This window comes from Xenopus laevis, chromosome 8L, assembly GCF_017654675.1.
Source record: "Xenopus laevis strain J_2021 chromosome 8L, Xenopus_laevis_v10.1, whole genome shotgun sequence".
Lineage (NCBI taxonomy): Eukaryota > Metazoa > Chordata > Amphibia > Anura > Pipidae > Xenopus > Xenopus laevis.
This window is the reverse complement of record NC_054385.1, coordinates 2100768-2118392: the sequence shown is the minus strand read 5'-3', so window position 1 is coordinate 2118392 and position 17625 is coordinate 2100768. Positions and strand designations below refer to the sequence as shown.

At 46.2% G+C, this 17625-nt stretch overlaps 3 protein-coding genes across 8 annotated transcripts in view; 2 read left to right on the top strand and 1 right to left on the bottom strand.

Annotated features, from left to right (window-relative positions):
- The first annotated feature begins 310 nt into the window (after nucleotides 1–310).
- On the top strand, nucleotides 311–3838 carry dph7.L (diphthamide biosynthesis 7 L homeolog). 2 transcript variants are annotated; one of them, XM_018229416.2, is made up of 10 exons: nucleotides 311–416; nucleotides 574–738; nucleotides 836–963; nucleotides 1235–1322; nucleotides 1423–1514; nucleotides 1596–1762; nucleotides 1902–1974; nucleotides 2631–2696; nucleotides 2848–3020; nucleotides 3100–3838. In XM_018229416.2, the coding sequence occupies exons 1-10, from the start codon at nucleotides 342–344 to the stop codon at nucleotides 3516–3518; spliced, it is 1446 nt and encodes a 481-aa protein (XP_018084905.1). In that variant the 5' UTR covers nucleotides 311–341; the 3' UTR covers nucleotides 3519–3838. The 2 variants fall into 2 exon arrangements, with proteins under 2 accessions (XP_018084905.1, XP_018084906.1); XM_018229417.2 differs by having other exon boundaries at nucleotides 349–416; nucleotides 578–738.
- A 562-nt stretch (nucleotides 3839–4400) lies between these two features.
- mrpl41.L (mitochondrial ribosomal protein L41 L homeolog) lies at nucleotides 4401–6511 on the bottom strand. Of its 2 annotated transcripts, XM_018228960.2 has the most exons (2): nucleotides 6375–6511; nucleotides 4407–4989 (listed from the first exon to the last, which is right to left on the bottom strand). In XM_018228960.2, the coding sequence occupies exon 2, from the start codon at nucleotides 4978–4980 to the stop codon at nucleotides 4573–4575; it is 408 nt and encodes a 135-aa protein (XP_018084449.1). In that variant the 5' UTR covers nucleotides 4981–4989; nucleotides 6375–6511; the 3' UTR covers nucleotides 4407–4572.
- Nucleotides 6496–17625, top strand: part of pnpla6.L (patatin like phospholipase domain containing 6 L homeolog) — a 43408-nt gene continuing 32278 nt past the window's right edge. The window contains exons 1-14 of one of the 4 annotated variants that reach the window (XM_041572283.1): nucleotides 6531–6623; nucleotides 8868–8941; nucleotides 10601–10632; nucleotides 10770–10844; nucleotides 11232–11319; nucleotides 12550–12632; nucleotides 13678–13766; nucleotides 13851–13991; nucleotides 14758–14917; nucleotides 15213–15293; nucleotides 16184–16312; nucleotides 16458–16538; nucleotides 16883–17039; nucleotides 17165–17242. In XM_041572283.1, the coding sequence (XP_041428217.1) occupies nucleotides 10603–10632; nucleotides 10770–10844; nucleotides 11232–11319; nucleotides 12550–12632; nucleotides 13678–13766; nucleotides 13851–13991; nucleotides 14758–14917; nucleotides 15213–15293; nucleotides 16184–16312; nucleotides 16458–16538; nucleotides 16883–17039; nucleotides 17165–17242 (1192 nt within the window). In that variant the 5' untranslated portion in view covers nucleotides 6531–6623; nucleotides 8868–8941; nucleotides 10601–10602. Of the gene's footprint in view, nucleotides 6634–6744; nucleotides 6801–8867; nucleotides 8942–10600; nucleotides 10633–10769; nucleotides 10845–11231; nucleotides 11320–12549; nucleotides 12633–13677; nucleotides 13767–13850; nucleotides 13992–14757; nucleotides 14918–15212; nucleotides 15294–16183; nucleotides 16313–16457; nucleotides 16539–16882; nucleotides 17040–17164; nucleotides 17243–17625 lie in introns of those variants that run through there. The other 3 variants (XM_041572282.1, XM_018229412.2, XM_018229413.2) reach the window with 3 other exon arrangements.

The following is a 17625-nucleotide window of genomic DNA, read 5'->3' as shown; positions in this document are numbered from 1 at the left end:
CGGCATTGCCTCACCCACACTTTCACAAGCAGAGAAGCCCAAACTTCTCTTCTCTCCCAAACACCACTTATCAAGTTCATATTACACAATATTTATATATATATATATATACTTATATATTGTTTTGTCTTCCCTTAATACAGGGAGCTGCCATACTGCTTTTTCTCCTTATGCCTCAATACAAACCCCCCACACATGACTATCTGATATCTCATTCATGGGACAAGGAAAAAGAAATTCCAATTTGTGTGGCTGCTGCCACTTTTCTCCTTGTTTCCTAATGTTAAAGCAGTTCTTTTCCCAGGGATCAAAGCTATTGGCTCAGGCTGGTGTCCATCAGTATGATGTCATGCTCCCGCCCCCCTGTGCATGTGACCCGGAAGTGCTTGCACATGCTGCAGCCTCAGAGCAGGAACGTGAGTTGCTGGCACAGACTCTCCTCCATTGCTGTCCCCGGCTCAGTTCCCCTTTAATTCTGCTGCCCTGCAATGCCCATTTGACCCTTCTGTATAGTTTTATCTCTGTGCCTGTCTGTGTTTCTCACTGTCCCTCTTTCCTTCCCCCCTCCCCCAGCTAGGCTGCTGCACTCAATCCGCCATGTCTGCTCGCTGTAAGGCACAGACCCTGCAAGTGATAGACACTGAGTACAGCGCCGATGCTGTCGAATGGTGCCCCCTGGACGACTGGGATACTATCTTGGCATGTGGAACGTACCAACTAAAGAAGCCGGAGGGTAAGGTGAGTAATACTGGGAGGTTGTTGCTGGTCCCCTTTTCCCATAATTCCATTGCTTCTCCATCATTAACCCTCTCCTGCTTCCTCCCAACTTGGCCAGGAGGATACCGATGACCCCCACACCCGCCTGGGACGTCTATATCTGCACCGTTACTCCCCCGAGCAGAAGTTTTCTCCCATGACTGAGCTGCAGCGACTGGAGACAGCCGCCATATTGGACATGAAATGGTTAATCTGTTGTCTATATTATTCTTTTTCTCCTCCGGTGCAACCAAATGACTCGCCCTGCTGTTCCCTGCGAATGATTGAGAAGCAGCTGCGCTTCCTAATGCCCAACTCATGCCGCTTGTCAGGGGTTATCAGCATGAGCCGCTAGGTTGCACCCAGTAGGGAGCGTTAATACAGAATATCTCTTGTGGCATTTAGATTGCAAGCTCTTGTGTTCACTCCCTTCAATACTCTCTCTAAATCTATAGTAAAATAAATGCTTTTATTCTAGGTGCCACTTACCAGTCGCTGGGCACCCCATGCTGGCCATGGCCAATGCCAAAGGGGCTGTGGAACTGTACAAGCTTACAGGCAGCAGGGTGAGTAACTTCACAGAGGGTAATGTGGTTCCCCGAGTTACCTGTCCAAGTACAACTCCCGGCACCTTCCCTTGCCCTGACCTTGACATTGTTTCAGTAGGAGAGCTGCGCCATTGAGCTTACGTACAACATGGAGGTGGGACAGGAATGCCTCGCTCTGTCTCTGGACTGGTCCACTGGGCTCAGAGAGAGGTGAGTGTCTAACAATCAGGTTCTGTAGAATGCAACTGTCGGGTGCGACTATGTACATTATGTACCTTCGCTCTCCTCTAGCGGCTGCCCCATAAAGATCATCTGCAGTGACTCCAGGGGCCGGCTGAGCCTCCTTCAACTGGACGAATCGTCCCCCTCGCTGGATATTCTGTGCCAATGGGAAGCACACGGGTTTGAGGCCTGGATCGCTGCCTTTAACTACTGGAACTGCAACGTGGTCTACTCAGGTGTGCACAGGTATTGGGGTTAGTGCAGGGGTATGTACCTGAGTACTGAACCCCAGTAACAGCCCTGTACTGTATAACAGTAACTGCTCAGGTTTCCATGTTAACACCCTCACCTACTGGCACTTTATTCATTTTGCAGGAGGAGACGACTCTTTGCTGAAAGTGTGGGACACCCGAACCCAACCAGATCGGCCGCTGTTAACCAGTAAAAGGTGAGTGCGAGCTTATTGTGTGCCCAGAACATTCCTTCTCTGTATATTTGTATTTATACATATGGGAGGAGGAGGTGCCATATTGATTCCCTTAGACAGTACAGTATGAGGGTATAGCTTATTGTGTGCCCAGAACATTCCGTCTCTGTATATTTGTATTTATACATATGGGAGGAGGTGCCATATTGATTCCCTTAGACAGTACAGTATGAGGGTATAGCTTATTGTGTGCCCAGAACATTCCTTCTCTGTATATTTGTATTTATATATATGGGAGGAGGGAGGTGCCATATTGATTCCCTTAGACAGTACAGTATGAGGGTATAGCTTATTGTGTGCCCAGAACATTCCTTCACTGTATATTTGTATTTATACATATGGGAGGAGGAGGTGCCATATTGATTCCCTTAGACAGTACAGTATGAGGGTATAGCTTATTGTGTGCCCAGAACATTCCTTCTCTGTATATTTGTATTTATACATATGGGAGGAGGGAGGTGCCATATTGATTCCCTTAGACAGTACAGTATGAGGGTATAGCTTATTGTGTGCCCAGAACATTCCTTCTCTGTATATTTGTATTTATGTGATTGAAATTGATTATGGAAAGCCTTAGAGATCATTTTAACTGAGCCAATGTATTTCTTGGCACACAGACATTCTATGGGAGTGTGCAGCATCCAGAGTAACCCACACCGAGAGAATGTCCTGGCTACAGGGAGGTGAGTGCTGATAGCGTTTCTCAATTGTGCCCAAACTGGAACAGCCGTATAACTATTATATATATATATATATATATATATATATATATATATATATATATATATATATATATATAGCTATATATATCAGGCAATGTATTTCTCCCACCAGTTACGACGAGCATGTCCTATTGTGGGATACAAGGCAGATGAAGCAGCCTGTGTCCGATACCCATGTTCAGGGGGGCGTTTGGAGGCTTAAATGGCACCCGATTCACAGTAACCTGCTTCTAGCCGCCTGCATGCACAGCGGATTCCACATCCTGGACTGTGACTTTAAATCAGGTAAGTGGCCTATCACATACAGGCAGGTAATGCAGATCATATAGACTTGGGCTCTTCATTTGTTTCTATCTCTTATTAGAGGAATGTCCAATCCTGACATCGTACGTTCTGCACAACTCTTTGGCGTACGGAGCCGATTGGGCTAGATGTTCTTCCCAGCCTGCACTGCTGACCAATCAGGACGCGGCAGCTCTGCACTGCAGGGAATCCACAGGGAGTATCAGCGACTGCAGAACTCAGAATCTCGACAGATCCAATCAGAACCTGAAGATTTTCTACGAGTCTCCCACCGCCAGTTTCGATGTGGTGCTGGAGGACGAGTCTGGCGAATACGTGCCCGAAACCAACCCGTTACAGAAAGACGCCCCCCCGCCTGCGGAAACAGCAGTGTCTCTTTATTCACCCCCAGACAGCAGCGTGCTGGCCACATGTTCCTTCTATGATCACATGCTCCACGTCTGGAGATGGGAGTGTCAGCGGGCTCAGTCTTCGGAATAATTGCGCTTACGTGGGTTGTAGGAGGAGTCATCAGTGGGACATGAGATCCTAAGGTTTTTATAACTACGCCTACCTCAAAGCAACCAGCAGAGACTCTCCAAACACCACTATTCCCATTTTTTTCTTCCCTACGAATAGTCCCTGACTTTTATATTTGTATTTACATGTCGGGGATCACTGCTGCCGTAAGGGTTGCGCTGGCAAATACATGCTCTTCTATAATGAACTGTGGAGGAAGCCTCAATAGAAGTAATCAGTATGGCAGCTACAATTCTTAAGCATTAAAAAAAAAAAACCCGTAACAGTAGAGGGGTATGGTTCAGCCCACAAGCAATAAGGGGAGAGCTGCATAATGATAAATACTGCAACCAGCTTGTTTTACTCCGAGCACAAGGATTTAAGGTGGATTGGAAATAGGGTTAACCCTGACCTGCTTTTTTTTTTAAATATAAAGAAGTCGCTTGAATATAATTTTATTTATGATAAAATGTAACTCTTCGCTAAACCTTTCCATGGGCCAGATTCATAAAGGTCTGTTGGAGGGCCACATCTGACCCACAGGCTGGACACTCTTTGTCACTGTAAAGTTCCAGAACTACAACTCCCAGGGTTTCTCCATAGCTTTAGTGAAAGGGATTGTGGGGCATACATTGGTCTGAGCTAGAATAGGGGATATAAATAAAAGGCATGACACCTCACTGGAGGAGCACATACAGGTAAAGGCATTAAGAGACAACAGGGAAGAAGACTCTGTATACAAGAGCTTACAATCTTAAAGGGTTCTGCTCGGCTGCCAGACCTTGTTCTAGGGTAAAGACACCAGCAAGGTGATACACGCACCAAACCTGTTCATGGCAATATATGTACAAATAAATACGTTTCTAGAAGTGCACAAATGGCTTTTATTTAAAAAATAGATTTTAGAACTGGGGGCCTAACAGAGCAGGAGAGTACAGAGACTCCTCAATGCACCCTTATGTTTTGGGGGAAAGCTGTAGTTGTGGGAAGCTCTCGTATTATTACATAAGTCTGTCCCAATTGAAGCCCCCCACAATTACTGGATGTAGTTTCTGGGGAACAGCTTGAACAATTTGCCCTCCTGGGTGGGCTCAAATCCATACTTTTCCAGGTCCTCTGGCCTAAATGTGCCCTCCTGCAAGTCCTTTTCTATCTGGGGCCCCACAGTCTCCATGAAAAGCTTCTTGGCAGTCATTGGATCCTCGGTCCCAGGGGGGGCCTTATAAGACACATATGGCTTTAATTTGAACCCGGTTAAATCTGGGACCACAAACACGGGGACCATTTCCCGCACTTTGACAAATTTGCCACTGGCCGTCAGGTACCCGATCTTCTTGGCCCCTCTCCCCTTGTTATAAGAATTGGGGCCCTGTTTGCTTGTGCATTCGGCCATTCTGTCTGCCCCCCGAACCAGACCTCGGGCAATTTTGGAGATCAGCCCCATGATAGATCCCTGGAAAACAAGAAATGTATTTTTAAACAGGCGGCCAGAGTCAGGGAAACTCTATTCAAATAAATATAAAGTATTCAAGGCATTAAAGGAAAGCTAAGCCCATTCCCCGGCTGCATGACAGTACTTGGCGACAGCAACATTAACACTGGGAACCAACATGTGGTCCTGGCATCGTCGCCCATCTGTGCCATGTAGCCTGGGAATGGAAATGATGCAGTCAAACATGGCGGCCTTCAATACAGCTACACATGCCTGTGGTTTTTCAGCCAGCATAGACAAGCAGCTCAGTGGGGGGGCTGGGAGGGGTAGGAGGGCTTAACACTGCTGTTAAAAGTTGCCTGGAAAGTTATTAGTTCCCCTTTAAAATTTTGTAACAAAGGGAATTAAAAATGTAAAAAAAAATGGTGTGGATACTCCAAATCAATACTGCAGATAGCCACACTCACTTACCCTCTACCCACCTGCCATCATTTCCCATTCCCTGTCCCCCACCCTTCCATCTTATGTTTTTTATCTTTATTTCCTATTGGCTGTCAGCTTGGTATCTTTATTCCCTATTGGCTGTCAGTTTGTATTATCTTTATTCCCTATTGGCCGTCAGCTTGTATCTTTATTTCCTATTGGCTGTCAGCTTGTATCTTAATTCCCTATTGGCTGTCAGCTTGTATCTTAATTCCCTATTGGCTGTCAGCTTGTATCTTAATTCCCTATTGGCCGTCAGCTTGTATCTTAATTCCCTATTGGCCGTCAGCTTGTATCTTAATTCCCTATTGGCTGTCAGCTTGTATCTTAATTCCCTATTGGCCGTCAGCTTGTATCTTTATTCCCTATTGGCCGTCAGCTTGTATCTTTATTCCCTATTGGCTGTCAGCTTGTATCTTTATTCCCTATTGGCTTTTCAGTTTTGTATCTTCTGCCACATCTTTTAGATTGTAAACTTTTTAGGGCATGCACCTTCTCCCTCCACCCTCCAATGCTTCTTCCCTATTCTATCCTCATCATCTCCCTCAAATCCCCTTTTTCTCTCCCATCTGTTTCCCCTTCCAGCCTCCCCCATCATGTCCTGCATCCCCCAAATCTACCCTGGGGCAGGGGGCTGTGCACTGCTTCTACAAATTTCCTGGAGAGTTTAATTTCCCTTTATCATTGTGTAACAGAGGGAATTTAAATGTATAAAAGAGACAGATGGTGAGGGCACTGTGTACCAATCAATACTGCCCCCAAGCCTATTATTCCCCTTCCATCTTCTGCCCCAATTACTTTCCTTCCCATCCTGAAGAGGGCACGGCCTGCTGTACCATCTCCCTCTAATCCACCTTCCTTATTCGATCCCATCCTCCCACTCTAATGCCCCTTCCAGCCTCTCCTCTCGCCCCATTACTGACCTCTATTCGGTATCACGTGCAGGAGCGCAAGGCGGAAGCCGGAAGTGTTTTCTGATAGCAAGAGTCTTCCTATTGGCGGAGCCGCCTGTCTAGTTTACCAATGGGCTGAACCTAAAGGGTCACGTGACGTTCCTGTCAGATGAGCGCTGCCTAGCGAAGCGGAGACGTCTGGGAGCAAGAGGAACACAGAGCTGGGAGCGCAGGGGCTGCTGGGTGATTAGACGCGCAGGGGCTGCTGGGAAGCAGGCGGTAAGTTTCGGTCAGTGTGTGTGTCCTGGCGGTGCCGGTCGAAGTGGAACATGGAGCCGGGGCTTGTGTTGCTCTTGGGTTGTGAGGGGATTAACAAGAGCCTGTGAGCGAGAAGCTAATGCTGGAGCAGCTGTAAATGGAATATTGGGGCCCTCAGGGGCCAACACCAGCCTGTCTGTAAGGCCCCAGCCCTGTATATCTCCAGCTGTGCTGTAACCCTAGTGCTGGGCCCTCAGGGGCCAAAGAGCTGTGAGCAGGGCCCAATACTGACAGCTGCCCCCCAGCACAGGCTGAGTAATGTTACTGACGTGTTACTGGCTCTGCTGCCCCCGGGATATTCAACTTTCTCTCTTTATTCCTATTGATTATCAACTTTCTATCTTTATTCCCTATTGGCTGTCAGTTTTATATCTTTATTCCTTATTGGCTGTCAGTTTTATATCTTTATTCCTTATTGGCCTTTAGTTTTGTAAATCTTTATTCCTTATTGGCTGTCAATTTTGTATCTTTATTCCCTATTGGCTGTCAGTTTTGTATCTTTATTCCTTATTGGCTGTCAGTTTTGTATTTTTATTCCCTATTGGCTGTCAGTGTTGTATCTCTATTCCCTATTGACTATCAACTTTCTATCTTTATTCCCTATTGGCTGTCAGTTTTGTATCTTTATTCCTTATTGGCTGTCAGTTTTGTATCTTTATTCCCTATTGGCTGTCAGTTTTGTATCTTTATTCTCTACTGGCTGTCAATTTTGTATCTCTATTCCCTATTTGCTGACAGTTTTGTATCTTTATTCCTTATTGGCTGTCAGTTTTGTATTTTTATTCCCTATTGGCTGTCAGTTTTGTATCTTTAATCCTTATTGGCTGTCAGTTTTGTATCTTTATTCCTTATTGGCTGTCCGTTTTTTATCTTTATTCCTTATTGGCCTTTAGTTTTGTAAATCTTTATTCCTTATTGGCTTTCAATTTTGTATCTTTATTCCCTATTGGCTGTCAGTTTTGCATCTTTATTCCCTATTGGCTGTCAATATTGTATCTCAATTCCCTATTGGCTGTCAGTTTTGTATCTCTATTCCCTATTGGCTGTCAGTTTTGTATCTTTATTTCTTATTGGCTGTCAGTTTTGTATCTTTATTCCCTGGCTACTAGACATTAAGCCCGTTAAATTAACGGGCGCTAGACGGTCCGTGGGGCACATGCGCAGTAGAGCAATCCCACGGACACAGGGACTGGACGCAGAGACACTTCAACTTTATTATATAGGATTGACTATCAGCTTTGTATCTTTATTCCTTATTGGCTGTCAGTTTTGTATCTTTATTCCTTATTGGCTGTCAGTTTGGGATCTTTATTCCCGATTGGCGATCAGCATTGTATCTGTGTTCCCTATTGGCTGCTGTCACTATGTGAAGCTCTATGGCAGCTTCTCTACACAGGAACCTGTATATTCCTACGTTGTTGCACCAACCAATGGAAACTTTGCAAAGTACAAGCTGTTAATATTGGGTCTTTTCCTTGTCGTTGGACCTGGTTGGCATAGTGATCCAGTTATCCCTGCCTCTTGTTAAAGGGAAAATAAACCCTAACAGAGTGCAGTTTCCATGCACTTTATATTATATTGGATATTCCATAGGAGTGGGGTACTGGTGAACTTGGATATTGTGTCAGTCTGCACTTTCACCCACATGATGTCACTCATTCTATTACCCCTGTTATCTCATTATGCTGATATCTCCCTAAAATATGTGTCATGCCCCGTCCCCCACTTCCTGTTTGTACTGGAGTAAATCTACTCGCTTTCTAGGAATCCGAGCCACTTCCCTTCCTCGCGGTGCCCATATGCAGCTTGGCAGGTTGTGCCCCTTTCTGACAGTCGTTCCCTGCACGGGTGCAAATCTTTTGTGTAGGAGAGAGAATCCTGCTGGACAAGGAGCACATTGATACAATCGTAGTGTTACTGTTTGATCTGATCTTCGGCAGTGCCCTGTGGGTAATGGGCAATTATCTGTTTATTTAAATTCCTTGTTCTGTGAGTGGATGTTACACTTATGCCTGACTGTGCTGTGTGGGTTGTTGTGATGTGTAATGGTGAGTGTGTGCTGTTGTTGGTGTGTGCCTGAGTGAGAGCCACTAACCTGCCCCTGTCCTGTCTCTGGCAAGTCCCTGCCATTAACCACTGTCCCTGTTTTTGCCTCTTTCTTTTCTCTCTTAATCTCCCCACTAACCCCTGATTTTCTGGCTGCAGCTCTGGCCTTTTGTTCCTTTCTTGTGTGTGCGTGTGGCACCCTCCAACCTGCACTCATGTCGTCCTGCGGAGAGGTAGGTGCCCCCTTATCTCTACTAACATGCCCTTATGTGTTTAGCTTATTGTGTGCCCAGAACATTCCTTCTCTGTATATTTGTATTTATACATATGGGAGGAGGAGGTGCCATATTGATTCCCTTAGACAGTACAGTATGAGGGTATAGCTTATTGTGTGCCCAGAACATTCCTTCTCTGTATATTTGTATTTATACATATGGGAGGAGGTGCCATATTGATTCCCTTAGACAGTACAGTATGAGGGTATAGCTTATTGTGTGCCCAGAACATTCCTTCTCTGTATATTTGTATTTATACATATGGGAGGAGGAGGTGCCATATTGATTCCCTTAGACAGTACAGTATGAGGGTATAGCTTATTGTGTGCCCAGAACATTCCTTCTCTGTATATTTGTATTTATACATATGGGAGGAGGGAGGTGCCATATTGATTCCCTTAGACAGTACAGTATGAGGGTATAGCTTATTGTGTGCCCAGAACATTCCTTCTCTGTATATTTGTATTTATACATATGGGAGGAGGAGGTGCCATATTGATTCCCGTAGACAGTACAGTATGAGGGTATAGCTTATTGTGTGCCCAGAACATTCCTTCTCTGTATATTTGTATTTATACATATGGAGGAGGAGGTGCCATATTGATTCCCGTAGACAGTACAGTATGAGGGTATAGCTTATTGTGTGCCCAGAACATTCCTTCTCTGTATATTTGTATTTGTACATATGGGAGGAGGAGGTGCCATATTGATTCCCTTAGACAGTACAGTATGAGGGTATAGCTTATTGTGTGCCCAGAACATTCCTTCTCTGTATATTTGTATTTATACATATGGGAGGAGGTGCCTTATTGATTCCCTTAGACAGTACAGTATGAGGGTATAGCTTATTGTGTGCCCAGAACATTCCTTCTCTGTATATTTGTATTTATACTTATGGGAGGAGGTGCCATATTGATTCCCATAGACATTACAGTATGAGGGTATAGCTTATTGTGTGCCCAGAACATTCCTTCTCTGTATATTTGTATTTATACATATGGGAAGGAGGTGCCATATTGATTCCCTTAGACAGTACAGTATGAGGGTATAGCTTATTGTGTGCCCAGAACATTCCTTCTCTGTATATTTGTATTTATACATATGGGAGGAGGGAGACAGTACATTATGAGGGGATAGTATTAAAGGTGATAGGGGTGCAGGCAATTCAGGACAGAAGGTGCATTCGCAGCAGTTACATTTCAGTACCACTATACACGGCGGGTGCTGCTGTGCAGAGCTGGGAAGTTACAGATAATGATTCCTCCTCCCCTCGCTCACAGCCTGCCTCATACAATCAAAAAAATCAGGAATAAACCAATGTTATTCAGTTCTGAGGTTACACTTGTGTCAATGGATCCCCCAGAGCACTGCAAGGCCTGCAGCCCAGGGACTCATTAACTATTATCTGAATAATCCATGCTGGAGTCTTTTTAGGATGTGCCTCCAACCTGCTTTAAAATCTTTGCCTATCTTTTGGGTCCAGCCAGGCTCCACCCCCTTACCATCACTCTGTTTGTATGTGTCACATGGTATAACTGAGTGAAGACCAAAGCCACCTATTAACTACTTGTTACCCCCTCTCCCTCTCTCTCTCCCTCCCTCTCTCTCTCTCTGCAGATATGGGTGAGGAAAACGAAAGCTGCATGGAGGTGAGTATCCACTTACATACAATACAAGTCTGTGCAGCTGAGTGTGGAGGATGCTGGGATGTGTAGTTTAGAAACATCTGCTATAACTCTGCCTATGATTGGCTGTTGCACTGACCATATTGTCTCTGTGTTTCCAGCCGGCCCTGTCCATGGGAATAGACCTGCGCACCCGCGTGCTACAGTTTGTGGAGGACCGGCTGCAGACCACCATGGTGAGGGGAAAGCACCCTGTGAGAGGAGAATATACTCCTCACTCCAATAAAGAAGCCCAACTGCAAAGTAGCTTTGATTATCTCCTTGTCCATGTTATCTCAGAGATTAACTTCCCTGATAAAGGGGATATAAACCCACAAATAACACTTCCCTGATGAAAGGAATGATCCTTCTATGCAACTATCCCATATACATTTATTAAAGGGGATATAAACCCATAAATAACACTTCCCTAATGAAAGGAATGATCCTTAAATGCAACTATCCCATATACATTTATAGGGGATCTGCACCAACATTTTTTGAAAGCAGTTTATTGTCCCTTTCTGCACTGCTGCTTCCAACCCATAAAATATTTCTATAACATGTTTTTTTTTTAAATCCAGTGGACCGGAATTCTGATCGGGGCCCTGGTCGCCGTCTCCATCATTGGGGTGATCATTTTCATCCTGTACAAGAAGTTCACACAATCCAGTAAGTTTCCAGAGTCACATGGTCTCTCAAATTCCTCTGCCAGGTTTCTGGGAGTTGTACCTCAATATAGTCAGGGGCACAGGTAGTACCACACACACTTTGCAGGTGAACGTCTTTCAATTTAACTTTCCCTTTAAATTTCACACCCCCAGCTTCTGTGTTGCTGAGTGCCAGCTCCTTGCCCCTCCCTGCTGCCCTTTGGCTGCACCCTTCCAAGAGTAGTTGATAAGTGACAGAGTCCCAGGAACAGAGATAAGGGCACAGGTCATTGCAGGAGAGAGCAGGCGACTCCCTCAAGTAAATATGCTGGCAAGTCACAACTTTATCTGTGCAACTAGAGCGGCTGCTTCTGTTTCCAGAGAAGAGTTGATGTGACAGCCTTAGCCTTAAAGGTCAGGGCACACGCTCAGATTCAGGGAGATTAATTGCCCGGCAACAAATCTCCTCTTCTTCGGGCGACTAATCTCCCTGAACTGCCTCCTGCCGGCTACAATGGAATTCGCCGGCGGGATGGCACGTAGATCTCTTCGTTTTCCAAAGTCGCCCGAAGCTTCCTCGTGAGGCAACTTCGGGGCAACTTCAGAAAATGAATCGCTCCGAGCGCAATCCAGCCAGCAATTTACATTCTAGCCAACGGGAAGGCAGAGGAGGCAGTTAGGGGAGATTAGTCGCCCTGAAGAAGAGGAGATTTGTCGCCTGTTGACTAATCTCCCCGAATTGCAGCATGTGTCTCTGCCCTTAGAAAGAGACAATACAATGTCATGCATAACAATGCCTTTAATTGTGCATTTAAACATTTTCCTGCTGCAAGTAACTCTGCTGTTTGGCAGTTGGACATTCCACATGTCTGTCCAATTTGTTAAACGTGACCCGCAACCCGCATACTGACCTGCAAGTACCTTATCCGCAACCCGATCCGCGACCCCCTGACCATCAAGAAACAGGAAGTGCTGTCATTGTTAACCGAAAGTGACATCATTGGAAGTAGGCGTGATCAGAAAAAAAAGGAGTGAAACGCGCTATTGGAGGCGACCCTCAAACCCGTAGAACCACCGACCCGCGTCTATACTCGCTCCCGAAACTTCTATCTGCAACCCTCAGGGTTCCGCAGGTTTTTTGCGGGTAACCCGCAACCTGTGATTCTAAGCAAAGCTGTTAAATCAGTGTCAGGCCGGGGAAGCTCCATTTATGGTAGGTAGGCTGCTAATACCCAGGGTTTTTCCGTTACAGAGCAGCCGCATTCAGATGTGCCGCGTTATCGCTTCCGGAAGAGGGACAAAATGATGTTTTATGGGCGCAAGATCATGAGGAAGGTACGGAAAGCGCCAATATGTTGTTTTAGATGCAAGTGTAGCCCCTTGAGCGTTAGGGCTTTAGGAGAAACTGATAATATTGGTTTTTGGTAGTAGCTGCCTGTATGATTACTGTATAAAAATCACGTTTTTATCCAATAACATTAAAGGGGTGATTCACCTTTAAATTAACTTATAGTATGGCTAATTCTAAGCAACTTCTCATTTGGTCTTCATTATTAATTTCTTATAGTTTTTTAATTATTTGCCTTCTTCTTCTGCCCTTTCCAGGTTTCAAATACGGGTCACTGACCCCATCTAGAAACAAATGCTCTGTTAAGGCCCACATGCACGGGCCGATAAAAGCTGCAGACAGACCGTGTCGGCGGCTTATTGGCCTTTGTGAGGGGCCATCCGACGGGCTTCCCCCATCGATATCTGACTGAAAGTCGGGCCAATGTCGATCAGGCAGGGTAAAAAGTCCCGTTAGATCAGAGCCGCATTGTTGCGGTCCCACAATTTGACTGCCCATATGGACTGCATTGTGATCCGATCGTTGGGCTCTAGGGCCCACGATCGCATTAGCCTGATATCTCTCACCTCAATATGGGCGTATCGGGGAGAGATCCGCTCGTTTGGCGACATCTCCCTGTGTATTGGCAGGTTAAGGGTACACATTTATTGATATTGCTACTGTTTATTACTCACTTTTTTTATTCAGGCCTTCTCTTATTCATAGTTCAGTCTCTTATTCAAATCAGTGCATGGTTGCTAGGGTAATTTGAACCCTAGCAACCATATAGCTGAAATTGCAGACTGGAGAGCTGCTAAATAAAAAGCAATTTGGCTCAGAATATCACATTCTACATCCCTTTAATATTGGCAGTTGCATTGCTGAACAATGGCCAGCAGATGCCAGTCTTATCTTATGTTTCCTACCAGGCAGCAAATACATCATTAGCAGAATAACTAGGAAGACTGTAGGGAGTGTGAGCAAATTATATGCAATACACTTCCCCTTGGCCTGTAAAATATCCAACCTTCCGCCCCTCTCTGTGCCGCCCAGGTGACCACTCTACCGAACACTCTCGTGGGAAACGCAGTCTCCAGGCCGAGAACCAGGAAGAAACCTAGAGTGCTGTCTCTGGCTAAAAGGTAACTTACCCTATAAAGTGCCTCACCTAATCGTGGTGACTCACTGGGCAGATCTGTTCATGTTTCTTTATTTGCTCTTCCCAGGATACTCCGCTTTAAGAAGGAATACCCCACCCTGCAGAAAAAGGAGCCGCCCCCTTCCCTGTTGGAAGCTGATCTTACAGAGTTTGATGTGAAAAACTCCAATTTACCTTCGGAAGTTCTGTACATGCTAAAGAATGTCAGGTGAGGGTCTCGCTGCTGGAGGGGTGGGCGCACTCTGCTGTAACCTGTGAATGCCAGCAACACCCCAGAATGACAGTTGGGGTTAAGGGGAATGCATACCCCATTTTATTGTCCTGTCTGCTGCACACAAAATCTCTTCCTCTTCAGTTGCACCTTTTTTATTCCTAGGCATGCATTACTGAGATATGACCACGAGGTGGCGCTGTTTGGGGGCAATTTATTCACTGAAGGAGTTGTTCACCTTTGCGTTAAGTTTTAGTATGACATAGAGAGTGATATTCTGAGATAATTTGCAATTGGTTTTCATTTTTTATTATTTGTGGATTTTGCGTTATTCAGCTTTTTATTCAGCAGCTTTTCAGTTTGCAATTTCAGCAATCTGGTTGCTAGGGTCCAAATCCCCCTAGCAACCATGCACTGATTTGAATGAGAGACTGGAATATGAATAGGAGAGGCCTGAATAGAAAGATGAGGAATAAAAAGTAGCAATAACAGTACATTTGTAGCCTTACAGAGCATTATTTTTAGATGGGGTCAGTGACCCCCATTTGAAAGCTGGAAAGAGTCAGATGAAAATGGCAAATAATTCAAAAACAATAGAAAAGGAAAAATGAAGGCTAATTGAAAAGTTGCTTGGCAATGGCTGTTTTATGACATGCTAAAAGTTAATTTAAAGGTGAACCACCCCTTTAAGGGAGCAAGTTGGCTAGTAGAGGATTCTGGGAGTTCTTGGTTATTAACGTGAAGGTATCTTTCTGTTCGGCAGGGTGCTGGGTCACTTTGAGAAGCCCCTGTTCTTGGAGCTGTGCAAGCACATGGTCTTCGTTCAGCTGCACGAGGGGGAGTACATCTTCCGGCCCGGCCAATTGGATAACAGCATCTACGTGGTGCAAGATGGCATGTTGGAAGTGTGCATCCTTGAGAGTGTAAGTGCTGCCTCTGTCCCATATCCCAAAGTTCATCGGGGCATTAAATGGGCTGGAGGCCCCTCCTCTTTTAGGGCATCATGGATAACACCCTAATTTTAACTGAGAAGGTGGGTGGGGTGGAAGCCCACAAGCAACATGGCAGCTTCTTATTTTACTCCCTTTTGATTTTGGGTAGGTTCTGTCCTAGCCTCACATGGACCTATTAATAAACCTTCCCTCGTTAGCTCTGCTTGTTAACTTAATGTGCAGCCTCAACCTTACTGCGCTCCTGTATGTGTTTGTGGCTCTGCAGGACGGCACCGACGTGGTGGTGAAGGAGGTTTTGGCCGGGGACAGTGTGCACAGCCTGCTTAGCATCCTCGATGTCATAACTGTAAGTAAAGTGCGACCCTGGGACACACGGGGTTAAACTCATTGTGATTCAATGTCCCATGAGCCTCGGCTGGGGAATGTAGTTCTTTGCTCTTGCAGGAATCTTATCAATAACAAGGACTTTAGTTTCTAGCAAAGCAATCTGCCTATACTATGCTGCAAAGCTTCCAATTCATTATTATTGCCTGCAGCCTCAGTCTGCTCTGTATGAACTGGGGCACCCCTCAGTATTACACATAGGTAAGTGACTCCAGTTTAGCACCCCCCAGTTCTCTGATCCCAGGCTCAGACCTGAGGGGAGATTGGATTCACTTACCCAGGGGGAAGTTCCTGCTTGACCATGGGAAAGAGAACAGCCCAGGAACAGGAAGTACAGAGAATCAGAGCTCTGTACCTGGGTTAGTACTGGGGGAGATTGGATTCACTTACCCAGGGGGAGGTTCCTGTCTGACCATGGGAAAGAGAGCAGCCCAGGAACAGGAAGTACAGAGAATCAGAGCTCTGTACCTGGGTAAGTACTGGGGGAGATTAGATTCACTTACCCAGGGGGAGGTTCCTGTCTGACCATGGGAAAGAGAACAGCCCAGGAGCAGGAAGTACAGAGAATCAGAGCTCTGTACCTGGGTAAGTACTGGGGGAGATTTGATTCACTTACCCAGGGGGAGGTTCCTGCCTGACCATGGGAAAGAGAGCAGCCCAGGAGCAGGAAGTACCTGGGTAAGTACTGGTGGAAACTGGATTCACTTACCCGGGGTTGTTCCTGCCTGACCTACAGCCATATAGATTGGCACCCAGTCGTGCCGTGTTTTTGGGCTGCTTATGAGCCCCTGCATTATTGTTGTGTTAATAATGTAACTGCTGTAACTGACTGTCTCCATTCTGTACCCACAGGGACACACGGCCCCATACAAAACGGTTTCAGCCAGAGCCGCCACAGCCTCCACCATCCTGCGCCTCCCGGCCAATGCCTTCCAGGACGTCTTTGCCAAATACCCCGAGACCCTTGTGAGGGTGGTGCAGGTAATGACTGACACCTCAGCTCTATTCTAGTGAGGGACAAACAGAAACCTCAACTCCCAGCCTCCTCTGCCAACCAGGAACCTTGTGGCGGCCATATTTATTAGGGGCATTTTTGTCAGTTTCTTGTGTCTTTCTCCTCCCTCAGATCATCATGGTGCGACTTCAGAGAGTGACCTTCTTAGCTCTGCACAACTACCTGGGTCTGACTACAGAGCTCTTCAACTCGGTAAATATTGGGCAGCTGACTAAGCATGCTGGGAGTTTTTTTAAAAGAGTATGATGCCTTCTCCGAGTAGGAATGTCCTGGGTTACCCCCTGCCTGTGGGAGGAGCCCAAATGTTCCATTCGCCAGGTTCTGACTCATCCAAATTCTACCAAATGAAACCATTAATCTCTTTTCCCTCTCTGGTTTGTACTAACTGGAACCTTCCCTGGGGGGCCCTAAACATGAGAGAAAGTCCAATTACAGTTGCAAACGCTGGCTACTGCTGTCTCCTCATACCCCCCATCACAATGCCCCCCATAAGGGACCCTGCAAGTCTGATTGTTCTTTTAACTCTTTGGCACCAGGAGAGCCAGGCCATTCCGCTGTTGTCTGTGGCCAGTGTGACGGGGGCAGCCGGGGGCAATAAGGGAGTGAGGAGGCAGGTGTCCAGCATGTCGGCCGAGGAGGAGCAGGGAGAGAAGAGTATAGAGCAACAGCCGGAGTCTGACCAAGGGTCCCTAGGTGAGTGGCTTGTGGCCCCTGGGCCGGTGCCTCGTGCATGTGACTGATCAGCAGAGTTGCAGTTACTTTGTATCATTAGGAATCGAGTGGAACTAAATGCACAAATGTCTTTCTTTGGTTTTTAGACCCCAGCAAATTCTCCTCAGTTGATGGAAGTGGCCACAAGCGGAGCCGTTCCTCCTCCAGCATTGCCGAAATCCCAGGTAAGCGGGGGAGGAGGGCAGCAATCCAAACCCTGTGCCTCTCTCCTCAGCAGTCAGAACCCTGTGCCCTCTCTCCTCAGCAGTCAGAACCCTGTGCCCTCTCTCCTCAGCAGTCAGAACCCAAGTTTCCCACTCGAATCCCCCCCGCTGCTGGAGGCCCCTATATATAGCTCCACGTGCCCTGGGCTAATTAGCACTTCTTTTTTCGTTTTTCTTCATGTGAGTTGTATGCACCTCCCCCTGTGCTAACAGTTTTCACATCCCAGAGTTGTCGAGTTGTCTGTCTAGGGGTTCAGTGCTATTTCCCTGCCACCTTCATGGCACTCCCTGACCCTCACTGTGCAACTACAACTCCAAACTGTCCTTAAAACCTGTGTGTGTGT

Excerpts from the sequence above, each read along its gene's own strand:
- dph7.L (XM_018229416.2), top strand. The coding sequence starts at position 342 with ATGATGTCATGCTCCCGCCCCCCTGTGCATGTGACCCGGAAGTGCTTG. Across the intron at positions 1,323-1,422 it reads ACAAGCTTACAGGCAGCAGG|GAGAGCTGCGCCATTGAGCT; the intron begins GTGAGTAACTTC and ends TTGTTTCAGTAG. Across the intron at positions 1,975-2,630 it reads CCGCTGTTAACCAGTAAAAG|ACATTCTATGGGAGTGTGCA; the intron begins GTGAGTGCGAGC and ends CTTGGCACACAG.
- mrpl41.L (XM_018228960.2), bottom strand. The coding sequence starts at position 4,980 with ATGGGGCTGATCTCCAAAATTGCCCGAGGTCTGGTTCGGGGGGCAGAC.